The sequence below is a fragment of the Notamacropus eugenii genome, chromosome 6 (assembly GCF_028372415.1).
Source record: "Notamacropus eugenii isolate mMacEug1 chromosome 6, mMacEug1.pri_v2, whole genome shotgun sequence".
In the NCBI taxonomy this organism is placed as follows: domain Eukaryota; kingdom Metazoa; phylum Chordata; class Mammalia; order Diprotodontia; family Macropodidae; genus Notamacropus; species Notamacropus eugenii.
In genome coordinates, this window is record NC_092877.1 from 145,054,261 (window position 1) to 145,080,875 (window position 26,615).

General features: G+C 41.5%; 1 protein-coding gene across 2 annotated transcripts in view; it reads left to right on the forward strand.

The window, feature by feature from the left end:
• The first annotated feature begins 1,073 nt into the window (after positions 1-1,073).
• ARHGAP10 (Rho GTPase activating protein 10) overlaps positions 1,074-26,615 on the forward strand; it is a 364,988-nt gene continuing 339,446 nt past the window's right edge. Inside the window, exon 1 of one of the 2 annotated variants that reach the window (XM_072621216.1) lies at positions 1,074-1,754. In XM_072621216.1, the coding sequence (XP_072477317.1) occupies positions 1,601-1,754 (154 nt within the window). In that variant the 5' untranslated portion in view covers positions 1,074-1,600. Of the gene's footprint in view, positions 1,755-1,917; positions 2,379-26,615 lie in introns of those variants that run through there. The other variant, XM_072621217.1, reaches the window with a different exon arrangement.

Consider the following 26,615-nt stretch of genomic DNA (forward strand, 5'->3'; position numbering starts at 1 on the left):
GAGTTGGGCTAAATCATGTAACAAGAATGACGAATAGCCAGTATGAGGTCTATGTGCTCCACGAGTGTCCATCAATGTCAAGAGGTTCAAAGGAAAAGCCTCCAAGCTGGTTTTTCCACGGAGGAGTTAAGGAAAGACATGGACAAGACTCATGTGGAATGGGAAATCAAGGATCCGGTTGCTTTCTGTGTCCTAAGTAGGGAAACCCACATAAATGACACCACAGATCCATGTGCAAGCACAGGGGATACCAGGTCAAAAATGAAACTCAGACTTCAAGGAGATTATAGTCTAGTGAGAAACATCAGAAAAGTAAATGCAGGAAAATTTCAGGAGTGGGAGAGCAGCAAGAATTGGGGGAACCTGAGAAAGGCTTCTTTGGGATAGGAGGTGGTTTCTAAGTTGTGGAGTTGAGGGAGTGCATTTCAGATAGCTGTGCCGAGGCAGGAGACGCAGCAGTTCAGGGAACATCCAGGTGGTCAGTTTTTCTATAATTTATGATGTGTGTACTCGTAGGCACCTTAGTTTCCCCATAAAAAGAATGAGCGGGTTCCATGTTATCTCTAAGGTTCCTTTCAGTTCCAAATTTTAGGATCATAAGTCACAAAACAAAACAGGTACAGGTCTCTGCCCTGAAGAGCTTGCAGTTCAACAAAATGGAGATTGAAGAAAGAAATGCAATTTTAAAAATGGTTAAAAATGTAAATAGTAATAATAATATAATAAAAACAAGACAAAGGAGTCCACGTTCAGCCCCAAGATGAATCCAGCAGTGTTTTCCTTTCGCATATTAGGCAGCTTCCAAGCTCTGCAGAGCATTGGCCAGGGATCAGTTACTGCTAGCAGACTCATCTTTCCTCTTTCCCCATTCCCTTTATCAGGGGTTGAGTCTGGGTGAGGCACCATAAAGGGAACAGACTGAGAAGACAGGACTCGGGGGGAGGGAGGCGAGTACCTCGCCAGGAGGGGAGGAGTAGGGCGGAGGGGGCTCAGTTTGTACTAGGAAAGGAATGAAGAGGAAGGATCGGAAGGAAGGGGAGGAGCAGACAGCAGGCTCCAAAGGGAGAAGGTTTGGGCAGCTGGAGGAGGGCGGGGAGAGAGAGAGACAGAGAGAGTGAGCAAAGCCCGGAGGAGAAGAACGCCAGGAGCCAGGAGTCAGGAGCGCCGAGCTCTCCAGAGGTGGGCGGAGCCCTGCTGCTGGAGAAGAGGCGGTGTCTGGGGGGTGAGGTGGAGCTAAGAGGGCTGGAGGTTCTGGCGGAGGCTGACGGGATCTGGCCAGTGTATTTCTCTCCCTCCTTCCTTTGCCTCCTTTTTGCTTTCTTGACTTGGTGTCGGAGTTTTCCGCGGGAGATGCCCCGGCTGGGCGCGCAGCGCGGACCAGGGTGCTAGCAGCGCGCTCGCCCTCCCGCTCGTCTGGGGCGAGGTGCCCACGGACGGGGCTGTCTCTCCGCCCGTGGTCCTTTCTCCTCTGCTCAGCCGCACATACCTGGCCGCGGCCTCGGAGCTGCAAGTCCCCACGAGGGGAGTCCCAGGGGCTGAGCTCGGCACCAGTTAGCCAGCTTTCCCGGGCACCCCGCGTGCCGGGGCAAGCGTCTGCATCATGGGGCTGCAACCCTTGGAGTTCAGTGACTGCTACCTGGACAGCCCGTGGTTCCGGGAGAGGATTCGTGCCCATGAAGCGGAGCTGGAGAAGACCAACAAGTTCATTAAAGAGTTGCTCAAGGACGGGAAAAACCTCATAGCTGCCACCAAAAGTAAGCCTTGGGGAACGCCTGTGGTCCCAGAGGACGGGAGGGGAGAGGGCTTTGTCCGGCGTCTTCGAGGCTTGGCTTGTGGACTCCTTAGCACTCTTTGCACCGAGTCCTGCCAGGGGCGCCCCGGCTTTGCCAGTCAGTGCCCTGGAGAGGCCGCGTAGAGCTCCAAGGTGGAAGCTGCGGGACCCGGAGCGGGGCCGGGGCGGGCGGACACGTACGCACAGTTGTTCATACAGATCCCGCGGCTGCGGATCGGGGTTTGTCGGGACTCGGCAGCCAGGCAGAAAGTGAGGCCCGGGGATAGGGCTGATGTGCGCTGCTGCCAGCGATTGCTCTGCATTTTTTCTTCCAGCAGCCCAAAGGAGCGACTTCTTCTCTCTGAGTTGTTTTTTTTTTCCAGCAGAAGTGAGGAAACCTTCCCCTTTATCTCCTCCACCCACTCGGCTTGGTATGAATGTGTGGCCCCGTCCGGAGCCAGCATCCGCCTGGCCTCCTCGGGGCCTCGGCCGCTTTCACTGTCTAAATTTCAAATCCAAGTTGAGTGTCTTCTGCTTTTTGAATGGAGACAGAAACGTGAAGAGTGTGCTGTGGCCCTGTCCGCCACCTCGTTGTATGTTACACACGGTGCGTTTTGTTACAGTGTAGCAGAGCTTCAGGAGCTCTGGAATGGGGGATTCCGTATTTGCTTCCTTTCCTTCTTCTCCCTGATCTTCCTTCTCCTTTTCCTTCTTCCAGTAGTTCTGTATTGGCCCAATACTGATGTCTAAACAAGAAGACGCCGCAACCAACTTTCATTTCTCCTCCCACTGTCTTTTTTCTTCCTATGCTTATTCTGTTAGAACAGTGTAAGGGCTCTGAGGTTCTAGAAGCGAGAGCAGTGCATGTTCAATGGCCATTCCAGATTTCAATTGCAAGTACGGAATTCTCTTTCTCCTCCCCCTCAGTTTTATCGCTCTTAAATTTTCAGACCTAAGTGGTAGTAGGGCAGCAGTGGGATCACATTTAAAGTCGGAAGGAACCTTCAGATGGTCCAAGACAATCCCTTCATTTTACAAATTGGGAAGTTGAGGCACAAAGAGATGAAAGTGATTGCCTAAGAGGATTTTTAGAAAGTCTTCTGTGGCAATTCAGTTCAATTCAAGAAGGATTTATTGAGTTTTCCATAAGCTCAGAAAAATGATTTGGACTCTAATGGGACATACCATGGTTGTTTGGGGAGCCTGCCCTCCAGGTCAGCAGCTAGTTCCCTGTAGAGCAGACAAAAAACTCCTACCCAAATAACTATAATACAAAATAGAATAAAATAAGTGCACAAGAAATGGGCTAGGAGATTTCAGAGGCTGGTTCCTTCCAACTCCTGATCTCTACTCAGACACTTAAGAAACATTTATTAAGTGCCTGCTACATTTCAGGAACTTTACTGGGTAGGGGGGAGGAAGAGGGGCCTGTTGGGAATACACATACACAAGTGAGAATCCATGCCCTAAAATTTTTCATTTTACTAGGGGAATAACTGTTTACAGATAACTGTTTTGTTCAGTCCCTTTTTGTTCAGATAGCTTCATGACCTCATTGGGGGATTTCTTGGCAGAAGTGTTTTGCCTTTTTCTTCTCCAATTCATTTTACAGATGAGGAAACTGAGGCAGACAGGGTTAAGTAACTTGTTTAGGGTCACACATGTAGAAAATGTCTGGGGACAGATTTGAACTGGGGTCTTCTTGACTCCAGGCCTGGAACTCTGTCCACTTTGCCACCTAGCTGCACATGGGTGAGTAAATGCAGGTTATTTACAGAATAAATACTTAGTGATTGGTTAGTGCTGATAACTGGGGAAATCGGTGAAAACTACCAGAAGGAGGTGATACTTGAGTAAGCCTTGAGGTAGATAAGGGTTTCAGGAGGCAGAGATGTGGAAGGAGACATCTGTGCAAAGGACTGGAGGTGCAAAATGGAAATATGTGTAAGGAAGAACAGTAGACCAGTTTGACTGGATTAGAAAGTGTGTGAGGGAGAGTTATGTTTAATCTTCCTGGAAGGATAGACTGGAACCAGGTTGTGATGGGCTTTAAATGCCCATCTGAAAGAGTTTGCATTTTATCCTGGAGACAAGGAAGAGCCATTGAAGATTCTTGAGCAGAGGAGGAATGTGACCAAGCCTATAATTTAGGAATATCAAGCTTGCAGCTGTGGGTAGGAGAGATTGGATATAGGTAGACCAGTGGAGGCTATTGGAGTAATCTAAGTGAGAGATGATAAGGACCAGGACTAGGGAGGTTGTGGTATGAGTAAGGAAGGTGTGATGCAGCAGATATTGAGAAGGTGGAACCCACAAGACTTAGACATTGTTTGGCTTTGGGGTGAGGGAGAGTTGAGGATGACTCCTAGTTTAAGAACCTGGGTGCCTGGAAAAAAGTGTTGCTGCAGCAAAACAGGGAAGATAAGAAGCTGAATGGACATATAGGGGAAGACTTCATGGAAGAGAGTCGTTGAGCTAGCTTTGGAAGGAAGGGTGGGTAGAATTTCAGCTGGGGTGGATGGGGAAGGCATTCCAGAAGTAAAGAACATTTGGAACAAAGCAGCTAGATAAAACACTAGGCCTGGATTCAGGAACACCTCAGACACTAACTATATGACCCTGGACAAATCACTTAATCTCTCTATGCCTCAGTTTCCTCATCTGTAAAGTGGGGCTAAATAATAGCACCTACTGCCTAGGAGCAAATGAAATAATATTTATAAAGTGCTTGGCACTAGTAAGGGCTATATAAACGTTAGTAGTTATTATTAACCAAGGCTCAGAGACAAAAAAGCACAGAACTTAAGGGACTGGACACAATCTAAAGGGAGGAATAAGATGCTAAATCCGATAAGGTAGGTTGGGGCCAGGTTGTAACCTGGCTAAGGAGTTTGAGCTGCAGAGATAATGGCGGAATCTGTGAAAAGTTTCTGAGCGACTGAATCAACTATAAATGAGGAAGATTTGCTCTGGTAGCTCTCTGTAGGATAGATTAGAGTGGGCAGAGGCCAGGTTCTATAGCAGTGGTAGTACGTAGGCCAGGTTTGAGGGAGAGAAGCTTGTGAGTGCACGACCAGAGGTGATGTTAGTTGCCATGTAAAGGCAGAGAATGAGAATGATAATGCTGAGTGTACATTAAAGAGGAGGATCCCCTAACTTCTAGACCTGGCACACCTGGGAGCACTCACAAGAAATAACAAGGATGTTAGGAGGCAGGTTTTATTTTGGGGTAAGGACAGTGACTGTGAATGTGTTGAACTTGAGGTGCTAGTCTAGAAATGTGGGCTTGGACCTTAGGCAGCTAGGTGACAGCAGTGGATAAAGCACTGGGTTTGGAATCAATAAGACTCATGTTCATGAGTTCAAATCTAACCTTAGACACGTACTGGCTGTGTGACCCTGGACATGTCACTTCACCCTGTTTGTCTCAGTTCCTCATCTGTAAAATGAGAAGGAAATGGCAAACTACTCCCAAATGGGGTCACAAGGGATCAGACATGACTGAACAACAGCAAATCTCAGGAGAGGTCTGAGCTGGAAACTGTGGAGGTGATAGAAACATTTCCTAAGTGTTTCTTGACTCCATCTTCTTTTTGGGGGGCAGTAGGGGGGAAGGCAAGACAATTGGGGTTAAGTGACTTGCCCAAGGTCACACAGCTAGTAAGTGTCAAGTATCTGAGGCTGAATTTGAACTCGGGTTCTCCTGACTCCAGGGCAGATACTCTCCATCTTTTTATTTCCATTGCAACCAACCCCAAATAGACTCTTGTTACCACCCATCTGTGTTATTTTAGAACCTGTGTTATTTTAGAACCTTCATTTTCAAGTCTTCTCTCCTTTTACTTTTATCTCCTTTCATCCATGTTTCACAGTTTTTTTGCCAGAAAAATCTTCCTTAGATCTAGGCATGTTACTCTTCAGAAATTTTCTGTGGCTCCTTATTATCTAGTAAGTAACACTTACAGTCTTCTGCCTGGCATGAGAGTTTCCCTAAGATTGGAGGGTTGCTATTATTGCCTGAACTACCCTTAGGGAATGTGGTGCTGCGACTTAATGTGGTAACTTTTGATCACCTCAAACTCATTATTATCCTTGTCAAACTCAGTGGTGATGAGAGGGGACAGGTGTACAGATAGTGGTAAAACTGAGAGGCAGCAGAAAAGGAACTTGGTCTGCAGAAAGGTGTTGAGGAAAGCGCAGAGCCCAGTGTGGGAAGTCCCTTGGGAGGTGAGACAGGAGCAGGGCAGCTCCTGAGGAGGTGTGAAGTAGGCACACGGCAAAGCCAGTTTGGCCAGGGAGAGGCAGGTATTTGTGAGGGCACATCGGTACTCCTGCCAACAGGATGCACACCTCTTTATGACTTCAGCAGCCTGTGTGGCTCTGGCTGGACAGCTGTCAGGATTCCCCAGTAGGATGTGATTTTGGTTGAAATCATCAGCTCACACAGCTCATGCTCTTGGCATCTACATTCCTTACTATAAGAACCATTACTTTCAAGGGATTATGTTTAGGGTCCCAACCCTGAAGCAGTTTCCTCTCTTCCTGTTGAACTTCTCTGTAATTGAGACAGAAGCACATCCTTAGCATAGAAGCCTTTGGGGACTATTAGGCTGGACTCACTTGGGTCCACCCCTGTGTAAAAGGTATCCATACCTACAGTGTTTACTTCTGATTCCCAAGCAAGTGGAAAGAGTATGAAACTGTAAGACAGGAGACCAGCACCCCCTTAACTCTTTCCTCAGAACTAGCTGTGTGATCTTGGGCAGCAGCTGCTTAAATCTTTTCTGACCCTAGGGTCATAGATGTAGGTCTGGAAGGATCGATCCTTGTAGATCATCTAGTTCAGTCTCCTTCATTTTACAGAGCTGGAAACTAAGACCTAGAGAGGGAATGTAAACTTGGCTAAGGTCTCCTAGGCAGCAGAATTTGAACTCCAGACTCTCATTCATTCTAATACTTTGCTGCTGCTACTTTCCAGTTTCTTCTGATCTGCCTTAAGGGATGATAAAGGAGCAGAGAATTTGAAACCACTTGTTGCATGGGGGGAACATGGCCCATTGGAAATTGGTTAAGTCTAAAGGTCAGCAAGCCAGCAGATTCTTTTTGTAATTTGTGGGAGTTGAGGGAATAGATTTCTGAGAGGCCTGAGGAGGCAGAATAAATTAGTTGTCATTGGTTATTAAGTTCTATCATTAAAGCATACCCTTACTATAACCTTTAATATTTGGCATTTCCTTTTTTGCAAAGGAAAATGGTATATTATGCATATTTATCTATTATCTATTACTTTGATATAAAGTGCCCAACAATTAGTATCTTCTGATTTGGGGGTTATTCATTTACTTTTGACTTGGTACTTCTTCATTCAAAAAGGCAGTGAGCTGGAAGGGAAGGAATACTGTGTTAGTTGGAAGATGTGACTTCGAATCCTGATTCTGACACCTAGTATTTGTATGACACTGGACAGGTTATTTAATCCTTTTAACTCCTTTGGGCTCCAGTTTCCTCATCTCTAAAATCTGGAGCTTGCAATAGATGAAGTGAAAGCTCCTTCTGAGCTCTAAATTTGTCCCTCTGTCACCTCTATGAGAAACCTTTCTTGATTCTCTCCACCCCTTCCCGTCACCTGTTAGTATTCTGTCCCACCAACTGTGTCCAAAGTGCTCTCTGTTCAGGGAGATGAGAAGTTGGGCCTTGACCTCATTGAGTTTTACAGTTTTATTAGGGAACAGGAGGAGGGGGAGAAACCACAGAAACATAGCCACCCTTGGAATAGAGAGGCAGTATGGTGTAGTGGGTGTAGCATCTGCTGCAAAGCCAGGAAGCCCCCCTCTGAGCCACGCTGGCTGACTGGATGATCCTGGGTGAGTTGTTTAAATTCTGGGTGTTCTAAGGAACTCCAACAGGACTAGAAATTGCAGTGAAGATCATGACCCGAATGGGTAGAGACTCCCTTCACCTGAAAGGCCCCCCCAAATCAGTGTAATTATAGGCCCACTACTCATCCCTATTGTAATATGTGTAACATAGCTTTGTGAGACTAGAGGGAGGATAATCACATGTATGTATATATTCTTAGACAGGTTCAGAATCAGGAGACCTGGATATAAGAAAGAAGGGAAAACTCAACTGTCTGATTAAAAAACTGCAAACTCCTTTAGTTACTTTGGCTTCTACTAGACTTACCACTCCCCGCTCTGGTGGCTTCCTGCTGAAATATGTTTTAAAAATTAGCCAGTACCTAATTGATTTTGAATGTGTGCTGGAGAAAATGGTTTGTCACAGGTGTCTGAGGAAATTTGAAGCCCCATTATCCTCCCAGCTGATCTGATTGGATAGGAAAACCAATTAGCCAGATAAAAGTCCATCAGTCAGCACATTTATTGAGCACCTGTTATCAGCAAAGTACAGTACTGTGCTAGGAACACAAGACAGGGGCCTGACCCTTGAGGTTGTCATCTAGCTGAGGAGACAAGACTTAGGCTTACAATTTAAACTCCAATTCAAGACCATAAATGGTTATAGTTAAATAAATGCCTTAGGAGTTTCATGAGGACTGGACTGCTTGAGAAAGGGTTCATGGAAATGCTGGATCTTGAAACCATGGATGGAGAGGAGATTCCAGCTGGTAGGAGGATATATGGGGATGAACCAAGGATCTTAGTCCAGATCTGGAATGGAAGGTTGAGGTTGGATGCACTTGGGATAGAACAGGAGAGGGAGGATGGTGGATGATACAAGTTGTGGGGGTAGGTTTGGTGTAGGTCATGCAGGTCCTTGAACAACTAAAGATTTTGGACTCTGATATTCTTCAGTAGCTCCCCACAGCCTAAAGGTGGATGTTTTTATTTATTTTTTCTTCAGATCAGAAATTGACATGGTGAAATAACTCCTAATCAAATGATTAAGTACCTTCTATGTGCCAGGCACTGTGCTAAGTACCAGGGATATAAAAAGAGGCAAAAGACAGTCCAAATACCATAGAAAGAGAGACAGAGAGATTCAGGATAAATAGGAAGTAATTAAAAGAAGGAAAGCACTGAAATGAGAAGTCTTCCTTTTAGGGAAGGCTTTCTGTATGATTTAAACAACTCCTATGGTACTTAGTAAGTTAGTTTGGGCACATATGTGATCGAGACCCCCTTTGCACTGCCACTATTCTGGTCCAGTTCTCACCATCTCACACCTGAATTTCTGCTTGGTCATCTTGCAGCAAGTCTTTCCTCCGCTCCACTCACTTGTCTGCTACCTTCTAAAGTGTAGGCGTGACCATGTTCTACTCTAGTCAGTAAACTCTGTCTGGCTCCTTATTACTGCCAGGATCAAATATAAAATTATCTGCCTGCCTTTTAAAACCCTTCCTCCCTTTCCATGTTTTCTACTTTACTTTCCTTAATATACTTTATAATTCAGGGCCACTGACCCTGGTCCTTGTTCCTCATTGTTTCATTTCCTGACAGTGGACATTTTCATTGGCTGTCCCTCATGCCTAGGATTCTTTATTTCTTTGTTTTCTGCCTTCTAACTTCCTTTAAGTCTCAGCCAAAATCCCACTTTCTGCAAGAAGCCTTTCAAGGGCCTCCCTAATCTTTTTTTTAAAATAATTATTTTATTTGTTTTCAGTGTTCTACAGTCACTTCCATATCGCTTAGACTTTTTCTCTCCCTCCCCCTCCTTTCCCCCTCCCTCCCTACTCCCACCCTGAGACGGTGTGCAATCTACACATACATTCCTATTAAATACAATTTCACCTTAGTGCTATTGAATAGAAAAATTAAAATGAATGGGAGAAACCATAAAACAAAACAAAACATAACACAAAAGAAAATGGTCTACTTCATTCTGCGATCCAATTCCATAGTTCTTTCTCTGGATGTGGAAGGCATTTTGTCTCAAAAGACCATTGGGAATTTTTTAGGTCTTTGCATTGCTATGAAGGACTGAGTCTACCAGAAAAATTCCTCACACACTGTGGTTGTTGGTGTACAAAGTTCTCCTGACTTTGCTCCCTTCACTCAGCATCGATTCATATATGCCCTTCCAGGCCTCTCTAAAGTCTTCCTATTCATCATTTCTTATAGCATGGTAGTATTCAGTTACATTCATATACCACAACTTGTTCAGTCATTCCCCAATTGATGGGCATCCCCTTGATTTCCAGTTTTTGGCCACCACAAAGAGAGCTACTATAAATATTTTTGTACATGTGGGACTCTTTCCCATTTCTATGATCTCTTTGGGATACAGTCTTAGAAGTGATATTGCTGGGTCAAAGGGTATGCACATTTTTGTAACCCTTTGGACATAGTTCCAAATTGCTCTCCAGAATGGTTGGATCAGCTCACAGCTCTACCAGCAGTGAATTAGTGTTCCCGCTCTCCCATACCCTCTCCAGCATTGATCATCTACCTGTTTTGTCATGTTAACCAATCTGATAGGTGTGATGTGGTACCTCAGAGTTGTTTTGATTTGCATCTCTCTAATCAATAGTGATTTAGAGCGTTTTTTCATATGACTATAGATAGCTTTAATTTCTTCCTCTGAAAACTGCCTGTTCATATCCTTTGACCATTTATCAATTGGGGAATGACTTGTATTCTTGTACATTTGACTCAGGGGCCTCCTTAAACTTTGAGTCTTCTTTCTGAGATTATCTCCTATTTTTCCTTTCTCATACAGGAAGGAAGGAGGGAAGGAAGGAAGGACATCTAATCTGAAATTGGGCAGGATTCAACAGAAAGAATGCTGTCTGGATATTATGAGAAAATAAGAATACAAAGAAAGACATAGGAAAATCAATGAAAACCAGAACTGATGAGATTTAGAGATTGATTTTGTCTACTACAACCTAAGTACGCAAAGACTAGAGCCTTGAACAAATCAACAAGCATCTATTAAGCTCCTACTAAGTGCACCTATGAAGTGCTGGCCATAGGAAAAAAAAACAGTCCCTACTCTCAAGGGTCTCATAATACAACACAGGAGACAATATGTTAAAAAAAAAAAACTACGTACAAATACAGTATGAGAAAGGATTCCTTCCTTCCTTCCTTCTTTCTTTCCCTTCCTCCCTCCCTCCTTCCCTCTTTTCCCCCTTCCCTCCTTCCCAGGAAGGGAGGGTGTTACTTCCCTCTGAGTATGTCAAAAGGCCTAGCCTAAAAGGGCCAAGGTCTCCCATTGCCTCCTAGACTATCTTCAGTCATCCTGATGAATATCTGCTAACTGGATCCAGATGGCTCAGGAGGAGAAGTGAGGCTGATGACCTGCGCAGCCCTCCCTCACTCAAAACTGAAGTCAAGAGCAAGTCATGTCGTCATTTCTGTGATGTCATGGTCCTCTTCAAAAAGGAAGGGTACACGCGACAACAATAAGTTCAATTACAGATCCTTGTGCAAATATGACATTACAAAAACATAAGGCATGAGATGGAATTTTCTGGTAACTTAGTTGTTCCTGAAGGACAATGTTTTCTGTCCCTATTGAAGGAAAAAAAATTTGATTCATGATCTTAATACTTTAGTACCTATGTTAGACTTTTTCTTGGAATGATTTTTTGATCCCATTCTGTCAAATGAAGATTTTTGTTTGGCACTGTCCCTTTTTGTCTTTATATCCTCAGCAGTTAGCACAGGGTTTGGCACATAGTAGGCACTTAATGAATATTTGCTGGTTGTTTATCTGCCTTTCAGTTTTAATTGTTTTAAAAAAAGGCACTTGGGTGCTTCTGGAAATCCTTGTGAAGAAGTTTTTTAAAATTTGTTTTTGCTTTGGAATTAAGTGGGATTTAAGAGCTCTAAGATTCTAAAGAAACTATTTCTTTTTCCATGAGGGTGACCTATTTCACTTTTTGGACAGCTTCTACTAGGTTTTTTCTTTTCCTTAAATATACCTTACAGTAAATAACCCTTCTCTCCTTTTTTTTAAAATCAAAACAGAAGAACGTGGGAGTCTTTGAGAAATCCTTAGTTTATAATCCAAGGTAAGAAGCATTCCCCTGATCTGCTAGTATAGTGACTCAAACAAGCATGGCTTGTTGTTGCTGAAGTCATGCAGGCTTTTGGTGATTGTTATTTCATTTTCGAGGTTTGTTTACTAGCAATCTGTTTAATAATATGTTCAAGAATTGTGCCAGGAACCAAAAGTCAGTCACTGGCCTATAGTGAATTCCATTCTCTCCCCTTTTTTTGAAAATGGGATACTGTTTGTCTCTTTCCAGGCTTGTAGCAACTTTCCCACACCCATCATCCCCCATTCCCCAACACCTCTCAGATGACTTAGTACACGTCTACCATTGATTTTAGTTCCTGGGTCAGATAACCTGAACTAGCCATGGGCAGCTGGATTCTGTCTTACAGTCTCCTCTGCTTATCTTGATGGCAGTTAGAGATTCTTGTTTTGCCTTTCCAATACAGAAATTATTATAATGGGCAAAGAAAACAGAAGTGAAAGAAGAGATGAGAAATTCTATGCTCAGTTTTGCCATCTCTGCTGCCGGCTATCATGGTTCCATCCACCTTGGATTCTGGACCTTGCTTTTCACCCTGGTATCTCAAGCAAACAGAACCCCAACAAAAACCAAATCGTTGTGTTGTCCTTGGCTTCCTAGCCTTCTTCATTTTAAACTTTAGTACTTGTGGACGTTATTCTTTCAGGAAAATGCTATGCTTTCTCTGTCATTTTCCATTCCCTACTCATTCTTGTACCTTTTTAAAAATGGAAATTGATGAACAGAATTCTCTTCATAATATGGTGCTGATGAGAAACTGGGCTGTTGCTACATGTGTATATTCATTCTGTAATAAGCATATTTTAAGTACCAGTGCTGTGTGCAGTATAATTAAAGATGGCACCACCACATCTTTATCATTTGTATTGCCAGTGGATGTTGAATAAATTAAGTGAATAAATTAAAAACTCATATGAAGCAAATCCAATAAAATTCTATTTAAGAGTCATTTATAGATGGAACTTTTCTCTAGATGGAAAACAATGATTGTGTTAATTCTGTTGATAATGTCATGTTCGCCTAGTACTTTTTGGTTATCTCTGCTTCTTAGATAAGGCAACTGAGGCTTTCTGATTTGCCCCTATTCCCACAACTAGGAAGGCAGTAAAGCATAGCGGATTTCTCAGATTTCTCTGAGGCTCAGTTTTCTCATCTATAAAATCGGAGAATTAGTTTAGATGCTCTACCAGGATTTTTTCCAGATCTAGGTTCTATAATTATAGTAGCAAAGCCTCAATTCAAACCCAGGATTTATGACTTCACGGCCACTACCATCACACATCTCATCCTTGGTAATGAGGTGTTATTATAGTATTTAGAGCTGGAAGGGGTCTTAGAGGTTACTTCGTTCCAACTCCCTCATCTCATGGATGAGAAAACAGACCAAGAAAGGGTAAATGTGTAAAGCCTCAAGGTCACTCAGAGGTTCCTAAGGCCAGAGTTACTGGCCCAGTTTCTGGAAGCAAGTAGAAAGCTATTTTTTGGCATCACTAAAGGGAATAAGAAGTAAACAGAGGATTCACACTCTGGTCCTCTGACTCCAGATCTAGGACCCTTTCTATTATATCATGTAATAGGCAATTTCAGTTATATGAAATTAAAGAGCCTTTGTATATACTAGGCATTTGAAATGAGATTTTTTTGTGGGTGTAACCATTGCATTAAATAATTGATTAAAGACAGATATCTAAGATACGTAGGGAATCCATACAATTGGATAAGGCTAAGAGTCATTCTCTAGTAGCTAGGTGAGCAGAAGATGTGAATAAACAATTTTTAGAAGATAAAATGCAATTGATCAACACCATATTGAAAGATTGCTCCAAATCACTAATAATAAGAGAATGTGGGGTCATCTAGCTCCAAATTCTACATTCTTTCCATAATATCACAGAGAAAATTAAATACCCAACTGCTCTTTTGTTTCTTAACACTTTTTTTACCCAAGGAAATAATTGCAAACCTCCACCATGTATCTCCTGATTACCTGGAATCTTGGACTGTGTGGACCTCCTCTAGGTAAGATGGTTTTGTTTTGAAGTATCAGGTCTGGTATGAACATGCTCTTTGCTGTTATATGATGATGGAGGAAATGCCAGTTTTGAAGACTTTGTACTATAGGTAGTTTCCATTTTAAAGTGATTTTATTTAGTGATTCATACAGCATTCTGTCAGTTACACCCATTTACCAGTACTTTTTTCAGGGGACTGGGCTGAACACAAATTTTGGAGGTCAATAGCTTGACTAACTGACTTGCCATCATTTTTCTTACTTGGTTTTGTTTTGTTTTCAGTGAGTTCCTTGTCTCTTCCTCCATCTTTCTATCCCTCCTTTCTCTCAGACTCTATCTGACTTCTTTGCTTTGCAAACTGAATTCCCAGGGTTCATTATGACTTCTGGTTTCTATCTTGCCTCACACGCCCACTTTTGGGGAATCTTCGAAATTTGTAAACTTTCTATGATGTGACTGGGTTGTCTAGGTGATTGGAATATACTTGCAACTACTGTGAAAGATGATGGAGGGGAAAAAAATCAAGGGGGGATATCCGAAGAAGCATTGAGTCCTTTCATTCCCTGGTTAATGAATGTTTGAGTACCTCAATAAATGTTGGTTTAGTTGGAACATGTTTGTTGAGTGAATACCTTGTACATGTAGTCTGTAATATCAAGGACATTTTGTGGACACCAGCCAGATGCATGAGCTTGTTGACCCAATTTGGGTGCATGTGTGTGGGAAAAGTTATCTTTTGAGACTTACTACCCTAAGCTAATATTTAAGCCTAGCTATGAGTAGTACTACAGGGCAAAGAAGTAGACAAATCATTGGGAATTTTTGAAGGCTCTTGGATGAAATCATTGGAGAATCCTGAAGGGAGAATCATTTGTTCTGGGGGAGGTTGTCCCTAGAATTCAACGCTGATTTCTAAGGATAGCTCAATCTGAATGGAATCATGACTGATATTAAAATTAGCTAATTCCAGGGAGCTGTTGAAGCCAGTCTGTGAGCTGATCAGCAACGGCCTGTCCTTAAAGAACAGAGTGAAGGTTAATCCTTGTTTTGAGGTGCCTTGATAAAAAATTAAATTCGCTGAGCAAACGGTGCTTACTCTGTCCCTTGTATCACATAAGAACAAATGAGTAAAACTGTCCCACATTTTTTCAGAGGCAGGATTTAAGGAAATGGATGTCACGGTGGTATGAATTGGGCAGGGTAAGCACCTGTACTGATGCTTACTGGAGAGGACAGTGACATTGAGGAAAAAGGTCAGTGAAGCAACAGCTTTGTATCAGGTTCTCAAAAAAGCCACCAGGCCCCTCCTAAGTCACCCAAAAGGCTACTCGGGCACTTGTGAGAGTCTCCTTCCAAGATAAAGCTTTCTGAGTTTTGTCTTTACGGTAAGTAGACAGGATTAATGAAGATGATGAAATGTGGATGTAGTTTGCACTGGAAAGATTGTAGGAAGTTTATTCCATTAATACATTGTTGGCAGAGTTGTGAATAGGTTTGTCTCTTCTGGAAATCAATTTGTAATTTATGTATGTGTGTGTGTGTGTGTGCGCGCTTGCGCGTGTGTATGTGACGGTACTTTTCAAACCCTTTATTGAACTTATAAATATATAGTCCGAGGAAGTTAAAAAGAGAAAGGTCCCGTATATACCAAAGTGTTCACAGCAGCATTTTTTGGTGGTAGTAAAAACACATTGAAAATAAAGTAGGAACCTAATGATATGTTTTGTGTGAAGCAGGGGCTTCTTTATATCAGTCATGACTGTGTTCATATTGAGGGTGATTGCATTGTAAGAAATGGTGATTATGAGGAATTCAGAGAAACACAAGAAGTCTGCATGAACTGATTTAGACCCAAGAAAGCAGAGCCACAGGAACAATGTGTCTAGTCACTGTTGTTCAGTCGTATCTTAACTCTTTGTGACTCCATTCTCATGTAGCACACCTCCACTGTCCATGGGGTTTTCTTGGCAAAGATAACAGGAGTGGTTTCAAGGCAAGCTGAGGTTAAATGACTTGCCCAAGGTCATACAGCTAGTAAAGGCCTGAGACCTGGTTTGAACTCTGGTCTTCCTGACTCCATGACCGGCGCTCTGGGCACTAAGCCATATAGCTGTCCCATGTTATCACTACAGTAATGTAAATGAAAAAGTTAATCTTGAGGCCTGGGTCTCTGGTTAAATATGGTGACCAGTCTTGGTTCCAGCTGACAGATAATTAAAACCCTGTTTCCTCATCTCGGTAGAGATTGCCTTTTCAGAATTTTGCACTTACTGGATCCTACTGGGTCCATGCTCAGTTTGGCTTTGTTTCATTGTTTTTCATTGTCTCGAGGAGGATCCTGTGAGTTTGAATGAGGGGTATGTAATTGGGAAATGACTAGTATGAGAAAATCAGAATAAATAATGATACCTACTTTCTGTATTCAGGACTTGAATAAAATTGATGGTCTAGAATCCTGAAGTAAGAGAACCTTTGACTTGGCATTATTTTAGTTTTTATGGGATTGGTTATTGTACTTACACTTAATGTGTATATATACTTAATGTGTATACAGGCTTTAGAAAGCTTTACGCCGGCAAGCCCACAGTTTTATAGTCCATTACAATGTGTGCAGCCATTTCCATAAAATTTTGGGCCTTTCTTGAGTAGCATAACCCTCTATTACAATATTGTTTGGAAAATCACCTCACTTCATTCTAAAGCGTCTGTTTCAGGAATCTAAATTGTCTGAAAGATTTGTGGCTTAGGGATTTCTAGAAGGACTAGCACTGTTGTTAACATTTGCAAATATGCTGACGATGGACAGCCAAGAAGCATCAGAGATTTGGTGTCAGACCTGAATTCAAATCCCTCCTCAGATCTTGCTGGCTGTGAGTCTTTGGGCAACCCGCTTAAGTTTATTTTCTCCAGCTGTCAAATGGGAATAAATAATAACACCTACTTCCCATGGGGATTGAGAGGAGCAACTGAGATAATTTATGGAAAGGGGCTAGTAAAGGATGGTGTCATATAACCGTTCCAATCTAAAAAGTCTTTCCTAGGATAAATAATTCAATTTAACCTGATGGTGGTGTGTATTTTTTCTAATAGTCTATTTGTCTCTGAAGTATGGTTATTTTGCTGTCTCTCACATGCCCCTGGGTATTCGCATGTGTCCAAATAAATGTTCAACCTCTTCACTTTCAACTCGTGGAATCCCTCACTCCCTTTAAAGGGTCAGGCTAGTTTTCTACATGAAAATGATCCTGTTTCTCAAGTTATTAGTGCCCCCCCCCCCCTCCCCCAGTTACTCTGAAGTAATAATAGCTAGCATTTATATAGCACCTACCATGTGCCAGACTCTGCTCTGAATACTTTACAAATATTATCTCAGTTCATCCTCACATCTCTGGGAGGTCAGTGCTTCTAATGATCCCCATTTTGCAGATGAGGAAATTGAAGCAATTACTCTGGGTTCTCACAACTGAGGTGGAATTTGACTTTGGGTGTTCTTGACTCCAAACCCAGTTCTCTTTCTACTGTGCCTTCTAGCTATAATCTGTGTACATCGTTATGTTCCTCCTGGACAATGTAAACTTGAGTGTAGAGACTGATTTCTTCTTTCTCTTCATAGCTCCAGTGCCTGGCATACAGTAGGTGCTTAATAAATGCCTAACAAAATGAATGAAAAATTTTACTTTATGTAAGCTTGTTGTCTAGAAGTTTAAGTAATAGATGCAACCCACCTCTTCATTTGGCGGAGAAGATTTGTGTAGGAGTCATTTGTTGTTATTTTGTTGTTTTCAGTTGTGTCCAACTCTTCTTGACCTCATGTGGGGTTTTCTTGGCAGAGATAATGGACTGGTTTGCTGTTTCCTTTCTTCAACTCATTTGAGGGACTTGCCCAGGGTTGCCCAGCTGGTAAGTGTATGAGGCTGGGTTTGAATTTAGGAAAATGAGTTCTCTTGATTCCATGCCTGGCTTTCTATCTACTTGCACTAGTAGGATTCATATCCTTTACTATTGTGTGAGCAACATATATCATATCTTGTATATCATGTCTTAATTCATCTTTGTTTGTGTTTGTGTCCAGAATCTACTTCTGGTCTGACCAAGGTTCTCTACTGGAGACACTTATGCTCCCTTCATAAGAACATGATTACATCAAATTAATTAAAGAAACATAGGTTAAGTTCTGGGGTGGGCTGTGGGGGATATACAGATAAAATCATCTATTCTCAAGGGTTTATAATCTGCCAGGAGAAATAAAATGCAAATAATTCATGGAAAATAGAATATGAGAAACATACGTAGGGAAGACACGATGTGCCAGGAAAAAGTAGGGGAAGGAGAGATTGTTTTTGCTGTTCATTCACGGCTGATTCTTCATGATCCCTCTTTCTTGGCAAAGGTACTAGAATAGTTTGCCAGTTCCTCCTCTAGCTCATTTTACAGCTGAGAAAATGAGGCAGAAAGGGTTAAGTAACTTGCCCAGGATTACACAGCTGTAAGTGTCTGGGGTGAGATTTGAACTCGGGTCTTCTTTCCTAAGGTCTGATACCCACAACTGAATGCACCTTTCTTTTTTTTTCCATTGAAACCTCTTAGTTCCAAAAAGTTTTAGCATTTGAAGGGGAGGGTGAAGATGATGTTCATAAGGACAGAATTATGTTATGTTACCTGGTGGCGTCCTTATGTTAGATAAAAATCTTTTTCTGTCAGTGGTTGGCATCTCTTAACTGGCTGCTTTTTAAACCACTTAAAAGCCATGGCCTATTTTATTTAATTACCCTGACAGGATGATATTTATATGCTTAGCAAGGTGGTGCTTCGTGTTGGGAAAGTTTTGGCATGTGGTTCTTCCTTTCTAAACAAACAAATTCACCCCCCTCTTTTTGTGTGATGGGAATGCCATCTTTGTATGGTGTGGTTGCCATTGCTAGAAGGAACTGTCAAGGTTGAATTCTTTTGTTCTCGGCCTGCCTTTTGCTTCCTGAGAAAGCTGTTTTTCTCGCTTGCCACTTGAAGATTTCAACAGGAAAGGGTCCTTTCTGCTCCCTCGTTGACTCATTCTCATCCTTGTTGGAGCAGGGATTTGAACCCTGGTGGTCAAACTCTGACCCAGAGGGGCAGCTGCCCAGCCTGTTTTGGCTTTCGTTTGGCTCATTTAGGAGGAGGAGTGAAGGATGTGTGGACGGGAGACAAATCATGGGAATCAGCGCCATCCATCCATGGTCTGAGTACCTGACTCCTCACTTTCTGTCCTCATAGTTCTCAGTGAGTCCTTAGTGCTTACTTTCCAAATTAACTTCTTCTTACCTATCTTTCAAATGAGATAATACGATGTAAAAGTGCTTTGCAAACCTTCAGATGCTGCATAAATGCTAGCTGTTATTAGGTTATATATATTTTATGTATTGTTATTTAGCTTTGTCTTGAGGCAGCAAGGTGGTACATTAGATAGTGTTGGATTGGGAATCAAGAAGATTTGAGTTCACTCAGTAGTTGTGCGACCCTGGGCAAGTCATTTAACCTCTGCTTGCTTGTTTCCTTAGTTGTAAAATGAGGATAGTAATAGTAGCCTATCTCCCAGAGTTGTGATGATTAAGTGAGATAATATTTGTAAAAGGTTTAATACAATGCCTGGCACTTAGTAGGAATAATACTTATTATTATCCTTGATGTTCCTATGCATATCCTTCCCTACCCCCACGCATCCAAATAAGACAGGCTTGATGAGCACTGGGAGCAGGGATGTTTGTTTCTTGCCTTGCAACATTCAAAGCAACACAACTGAATTTGTGATTTAGTTGACTTAGGGAGCTCCCAGTAAGGAAGCCTTCTTTCAGTACAGAGTGACACCTGCTCTGCCAGCAGCCTGACTGGCCTGGGGCATTGGGAAGTTAAGCAACTTGCTTAGGGGCCCCTGCCAAGTATGTGTCAGAGGCAGGACTCCAACCAATGCGTTTCTGTCTCTAAGGCCAGCTCTTCTCCTCTCTGCTATGCTGTCTCTCACATATCTGCCTTGCCCATGGTCGGGTTGAATTGCCCATCGTTGGGCACTTAGTAAGTGTTGAACAGAGCTGTGGACCTTATCTGCAGTGGGACCGGGAAGGGACTGCTGTCTTTCAGTTAAGTAGCCTTATCTTTGTGCTGAGAAGCCTGCTCATCATGAGGTTTTGAAGTCATGAGTAGTTACTGAATTGATCAACATTCCGAAGCCTTTCTGTATTTCAAATTTAAAATTCAATATTCTGGTGTTGTTTTCCTTTATATTGCTTTTCTGGTTCTGCTTTCTTTGCTTGCATCCATTCACACAAGCCTCTCTAAGATTCTTGGACTTGTTCCTTGTGACTATAATGTGACATTGCTGGCCTATTTTACAGTTTCTTCATCTGTTCTCCAGCCTTTGGGCACCCTCCAGTTCTTTACTGCCATAAAAGTTGAGTGTTGTTTGTACTAGAGCATGCTAAACATTCCCAGAGATGTTTCCTTCATTGTAAACTAAACACTTTAGTTCTCATGTGATCCAAGGGAGGAAAAAAACCAATAAAGAAGCTTGGCTTTTAGGGTAAGATTGTCTTCTTTTAAAATCATCCTTTTAAAATTCACAAACAAACAAAAACTGTCAAGAAAAGGCAGCTTGAGCCCTGCCCTCAAGGGGCTCACCTTGTGCTAGGGCAAGAACTCCTTTGTTCTTGAACAGGACGAAAATGACCTCACTGTGTTAGAGTCAAGGTGTGGTATGTGTCTGTGGCTGCTCAGACTACTGTGAGCTTTACCACAGGCCAGGCATAAACAGTCCACATGAACGTTTGGGATGGATTCTCTAAATTTGGGCATCTCACATTTCTTTGGAGCTACTATTCTGCTTTGCTCATAGAGCACAGCCCCTTACAAGAACTGAAAGAGACCTTCTAATAGAAGGATCTAGAGTAGATCATCTCATCTCATCTAATCTAATCTAGTCTTACTTCTGTGATGGGGGAGTTGATGTCTAGAGACAGGAAGCACCTCGTCCGAGATCTCACAGTCTGTTAAATGTTCTCCATCTACTTCTGTGAGCTCTTCCACCCCCTGGCAACATTCTCAAAAGATGCATCCGCAGTGATCCAAAACCCACGTTGCTTAGCTGCCAATAAAGGAGTGACTCTGCCAGAGGGATGGGGATGGGCTGCTGTGTTTTAGGCCTGGGGCTGATCATTGCAAGGCCACAAGCAGTTAGAACCTGACTCTGCTTCCTTTTACTTTTGGCCGTTTGGTTCTCATTTACTGCTTGAGGGAAATGTACCAGAGATGAAAGAAGGAAATCAAAGTGAAAAGTCCTTACAAGGAACATTAATGATAAGATTCTCTGTTGTGAGACCTTTGCTCAGCTACCAAGACGCATGTTTGTTTAGTTTCTTTGTTTTTCACTTTGCATAATGTAGCAGATTTAAATTTTTATGTTCTTTTTTAAAAGATAAAAATAACTTCATCAGTGTACGATGTAGTAACATTTTATTTTAAAAATTCTTCTAAGAGTTCTCTGGGAGGGGGAGGGATATGGGGAGAAATCTAGGGGATTAAAAAAGATAGCGGTATGAATCTATTAAAACAATTTTTATTGATATCTTGTTTCTACATTATCATCATTTCGCAATATAAATCCTCCCCTCTCTCACACAGAAAGGGATCCCTTATGTCAAAGCATTCCTCCTATTGTGCCTCTGGTCATATTTACAATATAAATGGGGACCTCCCTGCCAGGATTGTTGTGAGGACCGGAGGTGATAATTGAATAGCACTTGACTCAGTTTCCTCATGAGTTGGGCTGACTCATAGTTGCCAGAAGAATTAAATGTAAACCTTGTTTTGCTTTTACATCTTGTTAAAATAGCAATTCAATCAAAGCTGCTTGGTTCCTTAGTACGTTTTAATAAATTTCAAAGAATAAAGCAGAGTGATAATTAATAATACTAAAACCAGCAGTGATCTTGCCTAATGCTACTTCTAGTTTTGGCCAAATGAAGCCTGAAGATCGCAAATCAGATGCCTGTACCCTGAGGGAGAAGCAGGCAGCAGAATGTGCTAGGCAGGTCAAAGCAGCATCACCATGATGACCACAGTCTGCCCTCAGAACCCAGCCCACAAAAGAAAGCCTTGGCACTAAAGACTTTGGCATCATCCAGTGATTCAGTATCAGAAACTGACATGCTTTTGTCAGTAGAGATAACGTTAAAGAAGATGCGTTACCATCTGTTTTGTCCCTGCCCTCTAAAGACCATGGGATCTTTGTACCTGACTTGAGACTTAAACCTCTTTTATGTGTTGTTGAGAATGTTAGAGCCTTGAGAGCAAAGACTGGTGTGTTTTTTCTCCTTGTATCCCAGGGTTTTGCAGAATGCTTTGCTCTTTGTGTTTAATACATGCTTTTTCATTCATTATTTTTGGGGGGAGGGTTTGGATGTGGGTCAGTCAAACAATTCAATTTTTTGTTGTTGTTCCCCTCTCTTCTACTTTTTGACACCAGTAAGTTTGAAACAGTGAAGAAACGCTAACATTCAAATCACTCACTACTTGTTAGCTATAATTTAAAAAGGTTGGTTAGCAAGGTGATAAGGTAGGTGGTTGGTGGTTCGGTGGATAGAAGCAGCAAAACTCATCTCCCTGAGTTCAAATCCAGCCTTAGACACTTACTAGTTGTGTGACCCTGGGCAAGTCACTTACTCTTGTTTGCCTTACTTTTTTCATCTGTAAAATGAGCTGGGCCAGGGAATGGCAAACCATTTCACTTTCTTTGCTAAGAAAACCCCAAATGGGGTCATGAAGAGTTGGACATGACTGAAAACGATTGAAGAACAGCAGGATGATGAGAACTGCTGATGGAATAGGCAGAAATCTGTTATCTGTGCTATTTTATCCCCACTGCCTCAGATCCATAAGACTGACACAATGGTAATGAGGAAATGCTATGGAAAAGGAAAATGAGATTAATTGCATTTCATTAAAGAAAACAGTATTTCAGTCATTCTAGCATGAATTTTTATAATTCAAAGGAGTATGAAAAACCAATATGAGAGGAGTATGTGTGATTTGAGAATATGTAAATCTTTTTAGAGGGATTTTAGAGGTCCACAGTGGCATAGTGGAGAGAGAACTGGCCTTAGAGTCAGAACTGGGTCCAGATCCTGTTTCTGTCCCATATTAGCTGTGTGACCATGGGCAAGCTCCTTATCCTTTTCATGCCCCACGGTCTAGGCCATGAGGGAACTCTTATGTTACAGAGCAGCTGGTGATCTACATTTATGAAGACAGTCTCCATAACATAAATTCCCTGGGCAAATAAAATCATAGGTTAGGACTGAAAACAATTAGAGGATGTCTCTAATTCTAAACTTTTGTTTAGAATTAAACTAACTCTGGATTAGTACTCTCTGGGTTCATCAACAAAATTTCCAACCCAGAAAGTGGGTGTTGTTATTTTCTAGAAAGAAAACCAGTACCCAAGTTCTAGATGTGGTTCTCTCTATTGGCTGTGTGACCTTGGGCAGTTTGAATTCTCTGAGCCAGAAGAATTAAATGTAAACCTTGTTTTGCTTTTATTTCTTGTTAAAATATTTAAATATTAAACTCTTAACACTGAGCATCAGTACAATCAACCAAAGTTGCATGGTACTTTATTACATTTTAATTAATTTCAAAATATAAAGTATAACATTTTAGTGACTACTTTTGAGTACCTGTTTTGGTTCTTTGTCCATTCTCATTCATTTTTTCCTCTTAGACAGTCATTGTGTATACTTTATCTCCTGGTTCTGCTTTATTTCACTTTGCTTTATTTCATAAAAGCCTTTCCAGATTTCCTTGTACTTCTCATACTTTTCCAGCTTTCATGTACTGTGAATACATCATTGTACAACAACTTATTAAGCCATTCTCCTATTGGACATTTAGGTTGACATAAGGACTTTTTTTTTGACTATTAAAAGTAATGTTGCTATAATACTCTTTGAATAGATGATTGTTTCTGATAGTATTTCAAAAGTGTAATCCCATCTACAGAATTATTTGGGGAAAGGGCATGATTTTTGTTCTACTGCCAGATTTTTGCCAAAAAGATTCTACAAGATTGTTATTCTACAGGTAGTAAATGAATGTGCCTGCTTTTCCACAACCCACCAGCATCGCCTTTTACTTTTGCCTGTTTGATGATTGTGAGTCATTTTAGCTAAGCAGTAAGTCTGTCCTGATATTGAAGGCTCACCACAGTCTGGGCCCACCTACGTTACTAGCTTTCCTTTATACTGAGTCCCTTTAAGAATAGCTGGTCTTTTATTTTTTTCCCCAACCTATTTTCTTTAATTTCCCCCACACTCCTCCATTTGCACCACTGAAAATACTCCCTTCAGAGTCTAACTGAAGTCTTATCTTCTTCATGAAGCCATCCGTGTCTACTTATAAATAATTATAAGAAATAATTTATTGATAAATCTTACTCTCTATCCCATCCCCCCATTTAATATAGCATTTTGAATCTTCTTGTCATTATGACTGTCTTGGACCATGATGGTCCACTTACATGTCTTATCCCCCCCTATTAGATTACTAGTTCTTTGAGGATAGGGCAGTGCATTATGGGCAGTGCATTATTGCATTTTTATCCCCTTAATGCCTAGCCCATTGCCTTGAAAATATTAAATGCCTAATAAATGTTTGAATTGAAATGACTACTAAGGTCCTGTCTAGTTCTAAAATTCTAAAATACTCTATAGGAAATACATTGGGAACTGGGGTGTGGTTGGGATGTTTCTTCTTTTGTACAAGATCATCTCCAGTTTAGATTGGATTGTCCATTAGATCATGAGCTCTTTGAAGGCAGGGACAGGTTTTATTTTACCTCTTTTTGAATTCCCGGCTAGATCTATAGAGCTGGCACATAGTAGGTGCTTAATAAATGTTTATTGATTAAGGTTAATGACACTTAAAAAATACTCTTCTGTAGGCAGCAAAGGAACCCTGGACTCTGTAATCCTGAGGTCTCATCCTGGCTCCGCCAATTCTTCTACTAACTATGACAACCTAGATTAAGAATTTCATTGTCTTGCTCTCTTTTCTTAGAATAGGAAATTGGGTTAGAATGAACAAGACTTTGAAATAATTCCAGTTTTCATTTTCCGTAGCTTTGAAGTATACATAGTGCTTTCCCTCCCTCACAGCTGTATGGCAGATAAGTAAGGCAAGTATTAATTGTCTTCATTTTACAAATGAGGAAACTGAGACTGCATGATTTACCTGTGATCACACAGTGGATTGGTGTCAGAGGTAGAATCTGAACCCAAGTCTCCTGACTGTAAGCCTAGTACTCTATCCCCTGGACCACACTGTTCTGGAATAGTGTTTTTAAGTAACGTTAGATTGGAGTTCTTCTGGTTTAAAAAAAAAAAAAGACTAGAACAAAAGTTAACTATTTACTAATGCTTTTCCTTTTTTCTAGGTAATAATAAATAAACATTATTCTGAGAAGAAATTCTTAGATAGGAAAAGGTTTGATTTTTACATATGAGAATAAATCTTAAAATGCTCTGCTGTATAGTTCAATTTACTGTAGGTCTTAGCTGGAAGAAAGTAAGTATTAATCAAACACCTACAATGTGCCAGGAATTTTGCTAAATACTTTTACAACTATTATATCAGCTATTTCATTTTATCCTTACAACAAACCCTAAAAAGTAAATATTATTATTACCTGAATTTTATAGTTAAGGAAACTGAGAGGAGTCACCCAGCCAGTGACTGAACCAGAACTGATCCATTTCCATACAGGATTGCATAGGATAATAGATGTAGTGCTAGACAGGGACTTCAGAGGGTGTCCAATCCAGCAACCTCATATTTATAGATGAGGAAGCTGAGACCTGAGAAGGGTCAGTTACTTGAGGCTGAGTGGTCTGTAATTACTGTCCTTCTATTCCAGAGCCTGTGAGGTTTCCATTACACTGAACCATGGCTTCCTTCCAAGCTGTTTAGTAAATTATTGAATTAATGAAAGTTAATTATTGAATTAATGAAAGAACTGGCAATCTCTGGGGTATTTTATGGAATCCTTGATGGCTTGACAATTACTCTTATACCCCTGAAGTGTTGACCCTGGGTAAAAGTTCTGTGTTGTTGTTGAGTTGCGTCTGACTCTTTGTCACCCCACTTGGGGTTTTCTTGGCAGAGATACTGGAGTTTTCAATTTCATTTTTTAGCTCATTTTACAGATGAGGAAACTGAGGCAAACAGGGTTAAGTGACTTGCCTGCTAGGATCATATAGCAAGTGCGGGTCTAAGGCCAGATTTGAACTCAAGAAGATGAGTGAGTCTGCCAGACTCTAGACCTGTTGTTCTATCTTCTGTACCATCTAGCTGCCCAAGGAGAGACATATCTCATTCTAAAATGTTGGTGTTTAATTTGATGGTCTCTAAGATCACTTCCAACTCTAAATCTGATACTATGCCTTATTGGGAATTTCTGCTGCTTTGAATGTGAATTTCTTTACTTGATCTTGGAGAGATGAAATGACCTTTGGGAATTGAATCTTTTTTTTCCTTTTAATTTTTATTGACATCACCTTCATTTCTGAATATATCCCCACCCTCTTCTCTTGTAAACAAAGAATGAGAAAAGAAAGGCAGCCAAGGCCTGGGAGTCAGGTAGAGCTGGGTTCAAATCCCACCACTGGCACCCATGGTTGTATGACCTTGGACAACTCACTTAACTTCTCAGAGACCCAGGAAACACTCTAAGACCTGGATTCTTAACCTTTGCTTGTCATGGACCCCTGTGGCAGTCTGTTGAGACCTGTGACCTCTTCTCAGAATG